The 14,575-nt window shown below is 43.1% G+C and overlaps 1 protein-coding gene across 1 annotated transcript in view; it reads left to right on the top strand.

Moving 5' to 3' along the window:
- Nucleotides 1–14,575, top strand: part of CSMD3 (CUB and Sushi multiple domains 3) — a 1,539,978-nt gene that overhangs the window by 1,033,903 nt on the left and 491,500 nt on the right. The window contains exon 28 of the mRNA XM_068237930.1: nucleotides 7,317–7,519. Coding sequence (XP_068094031.1) covers nucleotides 7,317–7,519 — 203 coding nt within the window. The remainder of the gene's footprint in view (nucleotides 1–7,316; nucleotides 7,520–14,575) is intronic.

The raw sequence follows: 14,575 nt of genomic DNA, 5'->3' as shown, positions 1-14,575 counted from the left end.
TGCATGGCCAAAAAAGTGCTTGTACATAAAGGAAAAAAGCTGTGTGCAAGTAGACTCATTCTGCTGGTCATGTGTGGACCTTTCTCACACATGCCTAGGCACTCATTGACAGCCGGAAGGACAACCAGAATTTAAAAATGGACTGTTTTGGAATTGGGCTCTACAAGGATTTAGAAAGCCTCTGGTACATTCAGACACTTACGAATTCTAAGGTAAGTATCAACTCCCCTCCTTCACTACAAGCTAGGTTTAAAACAGAGCCAGTCAAACCCATCTGATTGATCTGAGCTTCACTGGTTCCATTTCAAGTCTGTGGAAATGTCCATGGCGCATCAGAAATGAAACTCCTACCTAATATTATGCCTGCTCTACTCAGTGACCTCAGTCTGTCACTGACACAGCTATCATAGAGAAGGGATTTCTCATCACGACTTTGAATAAGAGAGGCATCAGCCTGTCCTGGGCAGATTAAGGGTAAACAAACAGTAACCATTTATCCTAATTAGCTATTCACTCCTGCACAGAACCTTGACTAATGTTAATCTGGACTTATGTATAATCAGTTTTCATTTTTGAAAGATGTACTTTAACCGTTGTTACGGGGACAACATCGCTGCTACATGCGGGTTGCCTCCTCTACTTGACATCAGTTCTGCTTTGAAAAGAAAGGATGACAAAGTTCTGTTCTATTGCCCCTTTAGCAGCAGTTATTTGGAATATGTGAATAATTATGTCAGTAATTTGTGGTTTATGGTTGTTCGTTGGGAACAAGCAGTACAGAAGATGATGTGAAGCAGTACAGGCAAATCCCACAAGTAATCCGTGTGGGACTACGGCTAATTAATCATGACAACTGCCTCCGATCTGCTGCCTTCTACTTATAATCACAGCACTGAGTGGAGAAAAGCAGTAGGCATTAGCTTGTCATTATTATATTAAAGATGCCAAAGCAACAAAAAGGGAAAAGATAAACACATTGAAGAGTATCAGAACTATCCGTGGAAAGGTGTAGCCAACATGTCATGAGGTTGTACCGATCCCGTGTTGTTGGAAAGCTAAAACAAAATGAAAGTGACTCCAGGAGTACACTGAAGACTTTACTTAATAGGAATCTTCTGATCTGCAGGTTATTGAAAAGCATATATGATTCTGCAAACCTGAGCTGGATCTATTTAAAGTGGCCGCATACTTTAACCCCATGACATTATGATTCTTTCCGGATTTTAGGGTCTAAAAGTGGTGCAATTTTTTTGCATGCTTTTAGATTCTAAAACTTGGAAAAAATCATGCTGCCAGGGAGTTCTGCAGCAGCCCAGCACTCACTCACCTCCCTGGGATCCAGTGCTGCAGTTTTCCCTCAATCCTCTGGATGGTGCTGTAAACCTATAGTGAGATTGCTTGCTGTTGTCATGACGACAGATGGTGATCTCAACAGGGGAAGCAGCGCCTCGAAGGAGAGGAAGAAGAGTGGTGGCCGACATTGGGATACCCAGGGAGGTAAGTTAAAATGCCAGCTGCACGCTTGTGATGATTTGCTCAGCTGCCTGTGCAGGCAGGCAGCTTTTTGACCATTGTGTAGGTTTGCATGCTGCAGGACTCTGGAAAGAAGAGCATCTGTCAGTTTTGCAGCTTGTGCTTGCTGAGGAATTTGCATACATTGTCATGCAAATTGCCTGGCCACATTCATTGGAGGTGTGTACTATAAGTACTATGTGTGTCTCACAATGCTTTGCTGTTCATAAGGAGTCTTCCTGTGAAACACTCTGGAGAGTGTCAGCCATGTTCTTTGTTTGAAGATCAGCTTAGAGTAATTCCTGGAAAACTGCACTAGGCAGGTTTCCTTAGTGCAGTTAGGATTGCTTATCTGTTTGTTTGTTCTGTTGCTGTTGTCCTGTCCCAGCGGTGGTTGACAGGAAATGGTTCTGATCTCTGTTCTTGGAGTATAGCTGGTGCAGCGGTTGCTACCAGCTATCTCTTCTGTTCTGTCTCTTGGGATCGCACTAGCCACTTTTCGCTAGCGCTGTGGATCCTTCTGTTCTGTCTCCTGGGATCGCGCTAGCCACTTTTCGCTAGCGCTGTGGATCCTTCTGTTCTGTCTCCTGGGATCGCGCTAGCCACTTTTCGCTAGTGCTGTGGATCCTTCTGTTCTGCTACTCTGTACCTGGATTGCACTCGCTTCTCGCTAGTGCTGTGGATCCTATCTCTCGCTTGTCCCTGTTGTCGTGTGTCTGTCTTGTCTGCTACGACCGCTTGCTGGAGGCTCGGTGAGGTAACCGTTAAGCAAGCGTTCGTGTCCTCTGTTTCATGTTTGTCTGTCGATGGTTAGTTAGGCGTGCTTGTCTCTATTGTGCTTATCACGTGGAGACCGCGCATAACCGCGTGCACTGTTGCGAATGAGTGCGGTGTTAGCGGTTAGCTAGCGTTTGTTATTTTTCGCATCTCCTCATTGTATGATTTGCTGTGCCTTTGCTATCCTCGTATTCTGTTCTGATCTGCCTTGTGTCACTTCTGGCAATCGCCTTTCTTGCAGTTGTGTTTCTGTTTCGTATCTGCTGTTGTGTGTGCGCGGTCGCGGGGTGGCGACTAGATTGGCGCACGCACATACAACCTGTCCCTTTGCTCGTTCTCATTCGCAATCGCTTCTCTTGCAATTGTGTTCTGCGCTTCGTACAATTCCTGTCTGGTATTTGTGAAGGTACAGAGGATTGGTTCCTCTGCACTCCCCAGCGCCATCTGCCGACAGGAATTTCCCTCTACGGGTGCGTAGCACCTTTTGCTGGGTGCCTGCAATTATACGCTTGTGGAGGATTTCCGCCGTGTCAGCGCACGCGTTGTGCGCTGCACACGGAGAAAGTTCCACAATCGTTACAACGCTATACTCTGCAGTAACCTCCCGGCGGCTACCACGAATTCAGCTCGGGGATACCGCTCCTGGGCTGGCATGTTTTTCCAGCTGAACTCGTGATTTCCAATAAGGAGGTTAAAGGACAACTATCACAAAAAAATTATGCATGATTTGTAAATATAAAAAAAAATGTATAATTCTCAAAATAATAAAATGTACTATAAATTACTTTTCTCCTGTGTCACAGTCACTTACAGTAAGCAGTTAAAATCTGACATTTTTTTGAATATTTTACATAGTTTAAAAACATTTTTTCTACAAGTTATTTTTTTTTTTTGTGTGACTTGTTCCCATAGAAGCAAATTTCACATTTTTACAAATAATTGTCAAAATACAGATCAGAATTATGGTTATATGCAATATTAATATAATACAAATTTGCTGGAAATTAAGAAATTTTGATGTGAAATTACGGTTATGCAAAAACACCTTTGTCCTTGCATCTTTAACCCCTTGAGGACCGCAGTGTTAAACCCCCCTAAAGACCAGGCAATTTTATGTAAAATAGGCCTCTGCAGCTTTAAGGCCAAGATGCAGGGCTGCACATTACAGCACACAAGTGATCCCCCCCCCCTTTTCTTCCAACCAACAGAGCTTCCTGTTGGTGGGGTCTGATTCCCTATCCCCCTGCTGCCCGTGTTTATTGTTTGTTATACAGATATGTATTTTATTTTTTATTAATAAATTTCCCTATTTGTTATTTATTTTTCCCCTAGGCTTCAGCCTAAGACAGCCGATCACCTCTGATCCCCTGGAGCGGACAGCTGTGTCACACAGCTGTCCCCAGTACAGCGATGCCTTAGATCGCAGCACTGTACATGCTAATTAAACGATGGTTTTGCCGTCTAATAGTCTCTGAGCAGAGATCACCGCTTGGAGATTAAGGGCGTTAGGTGGTCCTGGGGCTGCCGCCATGGCCACGCCCCTCGGCATGATGCGGTCGTTTAGCAGTTAATGCAAATAGTATGTAAATCGCTCTTGTCATCCCTAGAGTTATTTAGATAGTCGAGCCATCCAGATGGTCAGATTTAGTATTTAAAACATGTGCACCCAATGCACTAACCTTTTAAGAACAAATAAGTGTTAAAGAAATAAAGTGCTATTTCCATTCAATGCCCGATCCAGAACAAAATTCTTGTGTTAAGTTTGCCTCTTATTACATCAGACTCAGCTGGAGCAAAACTGTGTCTTTGTTGTATGGAAAGGCTTTATTGTTCCAAGGATGTCCAGGGTCCAGAGCAGATGTGTGTCATTCATCAGATGAATAGCAATGCAGTCTACTTTCTAAAAGTCATACCAGTTGCAATTATTGTTTGTGGAAATGCAACGGACAAAAAAGGACACTGTACAAATTCATTAGTGGGGTCTGGCCTATAGAAAATCATTGTTTGCTTTGACTCATATATTTAACCTAGACAATGTTCACTGAGTTTTAGCATCAGTTATGGCCGGTTCACACGGACAGCAGGCGGCTTCGGGGGCTGAAGCTGCATCGTCCTGTGATGTCTCATTCGGGGGCGGCAGTACGGTGATCATCGGCTTCACGTCGCAATTTTTTCATGAAGCTGCAGCGGCTAGGCAACCATGGACACTAAATGCGGCTTCTTGGGCCGGCTGAAAAGATGCAGTAAATCAGGATTGGAATGCCACATTTGTGCAATTGACGGTAATAGCCGGTAACCACGTGATGCTTCAAGTGAATGGGAGCATTTAGCCGACGAGTCACAAATGCCTCCAAGCTTCTGTGTGAACCAGCCCTTAGTACCTAGTGCCCAACTCCAGCCTGAATTATTGGTCGTCCAGAGCCATCTTTCTTGACCTTATCAGTCAGCCTTTCCCTGCGCAAACATCTGCTGAGAGGGAGGAATGAGCGGCAATGGGAAGTTACACATTCTCCAGTCACTCCAGTCACTCCAGTGCACCTTGCCAAAGCAAGACAATTAGCTTTTAGTTAAGGGGAAGTTAGAGTTAGTCATTGAGAATGGGTGTTATTTTAAAGGGAGGTTAGAGCTAGACATGGGAAAGGTGGGTTGTGTTAAGGTGAAGATTAGAGCTAGACATAGTGAAGGGAATGTTATGTCAAAGAGTTGCTTAGAGGTAAACATCGGAAAGTGGTATTATGTTAAAGTGGAGGATAGAGTTATACATCGTGAAAGGTTGTTAAATTATATAGAAGGGTATAGGTAAGAAGATATAGAGGAGTGCTGTGTTATGTAGTAGTAAAGGATTGCACATTAGGACAGGTGTTGATTTAATGGTGGAGGTTAGGGCTGTGAAAATGATGGGGGTGCAGTAAAGATAACCCTGATGTCATAGAGTCATCATAGAGTTCACATATACTCCTGATGGGCTCCCAGCAAAGTATTTAGTAGAATTAACTCCAAAATAATTGTGCCAGGGGATGATGAAAGCCTGTTGTGTTTCTGTACGCAAATAATAAACATCCTTCATATTTCTCTTACTTTAGGTATCCTGTCAAATCATTAATCGGTACTATAATTTTTATACTTTGTGAGACACAAAAAGGTGTTATGGTTCTTCTTTGGATAAGAAGTAGGGAACATTTTTCCTAGCAGGAGCATAGACCGTAATAGCGACCACAAGGTTTTAACCCACTCTCACATGGCCTAAAACTTATTAAACTTGGCTGGAGTTGGGCTTTGGGGGAAGAAACCAGCAGTCAACTCGTAATTTAATGAATATTTGACGTGGGCTTTCTCTGTAGTGGAGAGAAGTAGGACAGAGTTAGTTTTATTGTATAATAAGGAGCCTCTGAACCTTTGAAGGATGAAGTACGGTAGTACGGGAGCCTCGAGATCTTCATAGGTGATCACACAGCAGGGGTTCATTTTAGTAGACAGAAAACTTATCCATAAGTTATCAAAGCTTGGAGGAAACTTCTTGGTAAGATTATTTAAGAGTAGATTAATCTCTTTATTGCAGCCACATGAAAAATACTCAGGAAGAGACAGAGCTTTTTCAGTGAGTTGCTTTCTAAAATTTGTCAAATTCCTGGAGACAATAGCCAAAAGAAGTCAACGATTGGGACAGCCGCTCTGCAATTAAAGCGGGCTGAACGATTCCTATCTGCATATCCTTATTTGACTTGGTGGTAATGATGACATGATGATGTATGTACAATATTAAAGGTTTTTAAAGGGTAGCAATAATACAGGAAGCTGTCAGAAATATCACATGAGATTTACTGCCTCTTTTCATTATTGTAATTTTCTCCTGCAAACGCTCCCATTAAACACTTCTTCTTAAGAACAATGACAAATGGTTATGTCATTTTCCTGACACCAAACTGATCTCGCAGCTGCGTTAAAACAAATTGAAGATAATTCACAACGGAATATGAAATCATTAGATTACCTAGTGGGGCTTTTGATGAACTTGCAGTCATATAAAAGCTGCACATTTACATCGTAATTATGCAACTTTCAGGTCTTTTTGAATTAAAATTTCTTGGAAAGTTGTCATTATTGTGGATTGAAGCAGAAGATTTGGATGGGTGTGTTTTCTAGCTGAACGCCAATATTAATTTATCTTACCAATGGAACTGTCATCTTTAGTAGCAAAAGAGCAAGCGTAGCCACACGACTCCTATACATTTGCATAACTGAGTACAGAGCATACTTTTGCAAGTCTGTAACACCCTACTCTGTGGTCTACCAAAAAGCAGTTTGGCACCTCACCACCAGTCCTGGGGGTCAGCTAATACTACTGCTCAATCATAAAGATAGGCTGTGGCAGCCTTATCAGGATTAGTGGAATTCGGTTTTTACATTTGATATAGCACTTTGGCTATGTAAGAGAGCTAAGGGGTATAGTAGGGTAAAATTAGCTTAAGTTGTTAGAGTTAGAATGTTAGGGTAAAGGCTCATACACAAGTCATACTGAAGCCAACGACGGGTCCACCGGCACCTCCCGCTGGGCGGGTTTTCAGCAGACAGTACAGCATGCGTACAGTCTGTCGGTGGACTGATAAGGCTGATCGCTCAGAAACAGCCTTATCAGTCCGCCGACAGACCGTACACACGCTGTGCTGTCTGCTGAAAACCCGCCCAGCGGGAGGTGCCGACGGACCTGTCGTTGGCTTCAGTATGACGTGTGTACGAGCCTTTAGGCAACAAGAAAAGGTAATATTGGGGTAGAGTCTGGGGTTAGGCATCATTAAAGGGTTTAGGTTTGGGGTGGAAGATAAGGCTAAGCATAATGAATGGAGAAATGAGGGAGGGGGGGGGGTAAGTTTTGGAGTCATAAGCTATTTAACATTAGAAAGAAAGGTTAGGGCTAGGTATTGGGAGTCATAAGGACTTATGATTAAGTTATGAATTGCATTGTTTAGTATTTAGTATTATCCCATAAAAATAACTTTCTTTTTATCTTTTTTATCTTTATTTTTCAGCCTCCAGTTTCTTGCATTTGACACTGAGGCTTCACACGACATCCTGAGGGTTTGGGATGGACCTCTTGATAATGAGATGTTACTGAAAGAAATTAGCGGCTCCCTCCTCCCTGAAGGGATTCATAGTACACTGAACGTGGTGACAATACAATTCGACACAGATTTTTACATCAGTAAATCTGGTTTTGCCATCCAGTTCTCAAGTAAGTTGTCCTTTCCCCGGAGCTCACACTTTGGCTACGAGATGCGAAGAACAATGTCTTATAATTATTTTTGAAAGTTGACATATTTTATTTACTATTCTGAGCTTGGAGATTTCATCTGCTGTGCAGCACATTTATAATTTAAAATTTGATTTTTTTTCCTACTCGTAATTTTGAAGTCTGCTGCATTCAGGCGGTGTTTGATTTATATTTAGTTTGATTTATTTATTTTCCAAAGGCAGTCAGAATACATTTCTCACATAATAATGAACAACTAACTTCCTGTGTGTCGGAGGCACAGGAAGTAAGCATGACAGTAGCAATAGGCTATATGTCACAGGCAAAATTAAGGGGTACACTCAATATAAAGATCTTTAAGCGCATGCATAGAAAAAGGGCACCGTGAAAAAAAGGCCCGGCTGGATAACGAAATCTGATAACGATAAACATTGTTGTCAAACTTGGTTAACAATAAATACCGCTGTAAAAAACAGATGGGAATAATAACGTAAAGATATTAACGTTAAAAATCGTTACATAATTGAACAATATAGCTTAATCCAACCCTACTCTCACACAAAACGCTCCCCTGTCGGTGCCTAAAACTAACCACTCCCCTGGTGGTGTCTAACCCTAACCACACACCCCTGGTGGTGCCTAACCCTAACCATCCCCCTGGTGTTGCCTAAAATTAACCACTGACCGAGTGGTGCCTGACCCTAACCACTCCCCCTGGTGGTGTCTAAACCTAACCACTTCCTTTGCAGAAACACCCTTTTGCACATAGAAATGATAATATCTTTGATAATGTAAAATCTGTTCATACAAACAAAATAATATGATAAAACTATAAAGTTGCAAGCTTCTAAAACTTCTAATAAAGCTTCTAATAACATACTTCAAAACCTTTGATGTTCTAATGTTGTTAACGATACATGACTATGGATGCCTGGTCTGCCAAGCACGGTCAGGGCAGGCACATTACTTACACAGCCCATTGGGTCAAACTGGTGACCGATGGCAAGCAGGGAGTACGTGGCTGTGCAGCGGACCAACTTGTGACACCTCCACAGCTTGCAGGCAGGCATCCTGCCACCTCCTCTCCTCCTGCTACATCCTCTTCGCTGTCGTCACCCTCCTCCTCCTTGGCTGATTGGCAGTTTAACTTTACTGGTGCAGCAATCTCCTCTCCAGCTATACAGCCCCTGCTCCCCAGGGCCTATGCTGCATGCCAGGTGCAACGGTGTCACGCCATCTTAGACATGTCTTGCCTTAAAGCGGAGAGTCACACTGGACCAGCTCTCCTGGCTGCTCTTAACAAACAGGTGGATCAGTGGCTGACCCCGCACCAGCTGGAGATCGGCAATGTGGTGTGTGACAATGGCAGCAATCTCATTTCCGCTTTGAAATTGGCAAAGCTGACACATGTACCCTGCATGGCACATGTGCTGAATCTAGTCATTCAAAGATTTGTGTCAAATTACCCAGGCTTAGGGGACGTCCTGAAGCAGGCCAGGAAGTTGTGTAGGCATTTCAGGCAGTCTTACACGGCCATGGCACACTTTGCCGAGATTCAGCGGAGAAACAAGTTGCTGGTGAGATGCCTCATTTCGATAGCCCGACTCGCTGGAATTCGACCCTCCTTATGATCTCTTGCCTGCTAGAACAGTAGAAAGCCGTCACCCAGTACCTCTACAATTTCAGTAGAAGTACACAATCTGGGGAGATGGGGATGTTCTGGCCAAACAACTGGACACTGATGCGAAATGCATGCAGGCTCATGTGGCCGTTTGAGGCGGTGACCAACCTGGTGAGTCGCAGTGAAGGCAACATTAGCTACTTGATCCCGTACACTTACTTCCAGGAGCGTGCCGTGCGTAGAGTGGTGGATCAAGTTGTGGAGGAGCGTGAAGAGGAACAGTTACGGGAGGAAGCATTGTGAGATAAATTCTCATCAGAACCAGGTGTTTCCTCAACACCTGTGGCAGCACAGAGGGGGGAGGAGGAGGAAGAGTCATGTGGGGAAGAGGAGTCAGACTCGGATGATGAGGAAGGTGTTTCTTTGGAGGAGGCGGCGGCAGAAGAATGACCATAGCAGGCGTCACAGGGGGCTTGTGCTGCTCAACGCTCCCCTAGTATTGTTCGTGGCTGGGGGAGGAGGAGGACTTACCTGACGTCACTGAGGAAGAGCAAGAGGAGATGGATAGTACATCTGGATCCAACTTTGTGCAGATGGTGACTTTCATGCTGTCCAGCCTGTTGAGGGACCCCCATATAAAGAAACTCAAGGGGAATGAGCTGTACTGGGTGGCCACGCTACTAGACCCTCGGTATAGGCACAAAGTGGCAGACATGTTGCCAACTCACCTGAAGGCAGAAAGGATGCAGCACTTGCAGAACAAGCTGGCAACTATGCTTTACAATGCGTTTAAGGGTGATGTCACAGCACAACGCAATAAAGGTACCACTGGGATGTGTGGTAGCCGTTCCTGCTCCTTAGTCCACAGCGTGCCTGCTGCCTTCCTTTGATGTGTGGTGGTGGTAGCGATTTATTAGGCTCCCACTACGGACCGGAATCGAACCCTGATTCCCCAGCCATTACCCGTGGTCACTCACAATGGCAGACTTGCCCTCCATAACAGATTCTCGTTGCAGGTACTGAACAGCAAGCAGAACAAGTATTTAAAAAAATAGATGTAAGCTGTAACAATGGTAGAGAAAGAACCATCGAAAGTTGATAAGGCAGTCAGACATTACAACAACAACAACAACAACAACAAATAACATTTGTAAAGCGCTTTTCTCCCGTGGGACTCAAAGCGCATTACCTAATATCACTGAGGAAGAGCAATCTCGCCATGGTGCGCACCAGTCCAGCATGGGCGTCACTACACAAACAGCTGTTTGCGGTGCGTTACACAGTTTGGTGTGTCAGTGTGAAGCAGTACTCTAATTACATTAGGTTTTAAAGCATTTTAGGCCTGCAATTTAGCATTCAATGTGATTTCTGCCCTTAAAACGCTGCTTTGCGGCAAATCCAGATTTTTCCCCGGGACTTTTGGCATTTATCTCACTCCGCCATGCCCCCCTCCAGGTGTTAGACCCCTTGAAACATCTTTTCCATCACTTTTGTGGCCAGCATAAGTGTTTCTAGTTTTCGAAGTTCGCCTCCCCATTGAAGTCTATTGTGGTTCGTGAAAGTACACACGAACCAAACTTTTGCGGAAGTTCGCGAACCAAAAATCGGAGGTTTGGTCCATCTCTAATCGCAGTGCCCTTTTTTCTGCTTTTTTCACTGTATTAACGATAATTGTATTAGAGTCTATGGCGGCGCCCTTTTCTTCAACCCTCAGCCGGCGCCCTTTTTCCTGCTACCCTTTAAAGAGATACTGTAGGGGGGTCGGGGAAAATGATTTGACCTAACCCGGGGCTTCTAATGGTCCCCCGCAGACATCCTGCACCCACGCAGCCACTCACCGATGCTCCGGCCCCGCCTCCGGTTCACTTCTGGAATTTCAGACTTTAAAGTCTGAAAACCAATGCGCCTGCATTGCCGTGTCCTTGCTCCCGCTGATGTCACCAGGAGTGTACTGCGCAGTCCCAGTATGGTCTGTACCTGCACAGTACACTCCTGGTGACATCAGCGGGATAGAGGACACGGCAATGCAGGCGCATTGGTTTTCAGACATTAAAGTCTGAAATTCCAGAAGTGAACCGGAGGCGGGGCCGGAGCATCGGTGAGTGGCTGCGTGGGCACAGGATGTCTGCGGGGGACCATTAGAAGCCCCGGGTAAGTTCAACTCATTTTCCCCTGACCCCTCTACAGTATCCCGTTAAAGATACTCATTGATCCAACATATTGGTGTAGTTTTACTTACCCTTGGCTTCTTCCATCCCCATAAGCATGGCTGTGTCCTTCGCCGTCCTCAGTGCTGCCGTTCAGTCGCAGACAATTCCCGGTAAGTGGCTCAGTCGGACTCAGTCTGACTGAGTGACGTCAGCTGGGGCCTTCTGCGATTGCGCAGTAGTCTGGATGCATGTTGGATAATCGTAGCGCTGTATTATTAACAAGCTGACACATCATTGCATTCCAGTGCACTGCTAAGCTTTGCTTTTATTCTAAGGAGGCTGTAGAGGAATTTGTAGCAAAATATAAGGAAAACAAGTTTCTTTTCAAGCAAATTTAGAGTGTCACATTCAGTACTCAACCACTTTTGATGCTACCAGTGAACTAAAATGGTACCTAAAATCAACATATTTAAAGGGTACCCGAGATGATATGTGACATGATGAAATAAGCATGTGTATGTACAGTGCAAAACATATTAATAATCAGGCTGTTTTACTTGCTTTGTTTTGCTGCCTGAAATAGTTAATTTTTAGGCATGCATGTGATAGCATCTGTGTTGCCAGTCCCTTGTCGGAAAAATAGTAAACATCAGTTTTAAACAAAGTATAGCCATAGAAGTTTTCTTGCCAGCATACAACTTCTAAGAGCAGAAGGAGATAGGAAAAGGTCAATAGTTCATGTATTTTTACTCTTGGAAACTTAATAGACAGCCACTGAGAAGAGACAACAAAACATTCAATCTACTTTGGAAAAGTTTAAATAGAAAATAAAACTATGGGATATCTAAAAAAAAGGTCATTTTTAGGAGTAGGAGGGTTAATACAATTGTTCATCTCATCATTCCCACCTCGGGTTCACATTACATTAGGGATGGACAGTTTATTGTCCATTTACAAGAAACACTTTATCAGATGGTGCACTGCACATACAGGTGTCCCTTACAAAGTATTTTTGTATGTCTTTTAGAGCAGTGTTCCCCAACCCTGTCCTCAAGGCCCACCAACACTGCATGTTTTGTGGAAATCCACACAGGTAGTTAATCAGCTCTGCTGAGACACTAATTACCTCATCTGTGTATGTTTATGGTTTTCTGCAAAACATGTACTGTTGGAGGGCCTTGAGGACAGGGTTGGAGAACTTAGTTTTAGAGAGTTGTTGGCAATGATGCTCCATTGATGTGTCTTAGTTTAGAATTCTGTGTAAATTCGGAGTCACGTGATAACATCTAATATCATGAGGTTATCACTGCATGTATCCTATGACACAGACTCTGAAGTGGAAGTAATCTGTAAAAATCAAAATGATGTATTATGATGATGGATCTGCTTTCTTTGCCCCAGCAAATCTCCCTTGAAGAAAAACTCCAACAGGCAGTCTAACCTCATTTATTCGTTCTGTGCTTGCTCAGTATCTACCCATACCCTGGTTGTTGTGTCTTTTGTGTACATTTTGCAATTAAGGCCGTACATTATTACGATTTGGACATTCAATTGATTTGGGGTAACCCATTCTTAATTTTGTATCATTTTTGCATAATTTCATGAGGATTTTAGTGGTTTACAGCAAATCCCCAATACATGCTATCGTCTCTAAAATTGCTATGTATGTTAAGGGGAATAGTGGAAACAAGATAAAAAATAATTTCTCAAAAATATCTTGTAGTTGTTGAGAAAATCAATTTAAAAAAGGAAAGCAAAAATGTTTTTGAAACATTTCGGTGAAGATAGCATGTATGGAGGCTTTGTTATTAACCGCTAAAGTCAGCTTGAAATTACACACAAATTGCTTAAAAATGCAAAATTGCAGTACCTGATGTTTACAAGCTAAATTATAATTTTTCCTAAAATGTAACTTTACAATTCTGCATTGTAATTGCAAATTACAATGTACATTTATGATTATGTAAAATGTGTACTGCTCACTAGTGTCTTCCCTTTCCATCCAGGCTTTTCTCGGCTATTCTTTTAAATGAACATCAGATGTGTACATTTGGGTGAACACACTGCTCCCAAGATCTTGTGGTGTGCCCTGCCTGTTGTCTATCAATCGTATAACTTGTGTTATGCAGGTGGCATCTCAAATGAGCAGAATAGTATTCCATGAAAAATGATTAGTTCATTTATGCAGTATGAATTTAAGTTAGGGAGGACGACAGAATAAGTGAGTTTTTAAACTGTTAGAATAGCCCAAGAGCTTATGTCCCTGAGAGCACAGAAAGGGACCGATCCAATTCACTTCTTCACCTACATCTTCTCCTAGGAGATCATTTTTCATCTTTTGTTTAAAATAACTTTTGCACTCTGATTAACACAAGTGTTAACCATTTATTTTCATCAATCGACAAAATGCAGTGAACGAACAAAATATAAATCTAAATTAAATCAATATTTGGTGTGACCGCTCTTTGCCTTCAAAACAGCGTCAATTCTTCTAGGTACACTTGCACACAGTTAGTGAAGGAAGTCAGCTGGTAGGTTGTTCCAAACATCTTGGAGAATTAGCCACAGGTCTTCTGTGGATTTTGGCTTCCTCGCATCCTTGCGTCTTTTCATAGAATCCTAGACACACTTGATGATGTTGAGATCAGGGCTCTGTGGGGGTTATACCATCACTTCCAGGACTTTTTCTTCTTCTACTTCTTTATACTGAAGATAGTTCTTAATAACTTTGTCTGTATGTTTGGGGTTGCTGTCCTGCTGCAGAATAAATATGGGGCCAATTTGGGGTTTTGCAGGATTTATAAGTATCCACCTGTATTTCTCAGTATTGAGAACACCAATAATTCTGACCAATTATCCAACTCAATTTGCAGAAAAGCACCCCAAACGTTCAAGTAACCTCCATGCTTCACTGTTGCCTGCAGACACTCATTATTGTACCACTCTCCAACCCTCTAAAGCACAAACTGCCTTCTGCTCAGTGGTTCTCAGCAAGATTTCGGATATCCAAACTACTCAGATAATCTGAACTTTTTCCACTATCTGAACTTTGAATAGCAATTCGGATATTTTTCAAAATCCGAATAGACTATCCGAGCAAACTCGGATTTCCCATCTGAAATCCGAAATCCGGGCAGATAGTTAGTTCAGGTATTCGAGCAGAAGCCAAAATCACCTTCAATGGCAAAAATCCCTTTCGAAGGCATCCAGGCCGAGAGAGAGAGAGAGAGAGAGAGAGAGACCTCCGAAAGGGGTTTTTGCCATTTG

This window comes from Hyperolius riggenbachi, chromosome 5 (genome assembly GCF_040937935.1).
Source record: "Hyperolius riggenbachi isolate aHypRig1 chromosome 5, aHypRig1.pri, whole genome shotgun sequence".
Classification (NCBI taxonomy): domain Eukaryota; kingdom Metazoa; phylum Chordata; class Amphibia; order Anura; family Hyperoliidae; genus Hyperolius; species Hyperolius riggenbachi.
The sequence above is the reverse complement of the archived record's forward strand: the minus strand, read 5'-3'. Positions and strand labels throughout refer to the sequence as shown.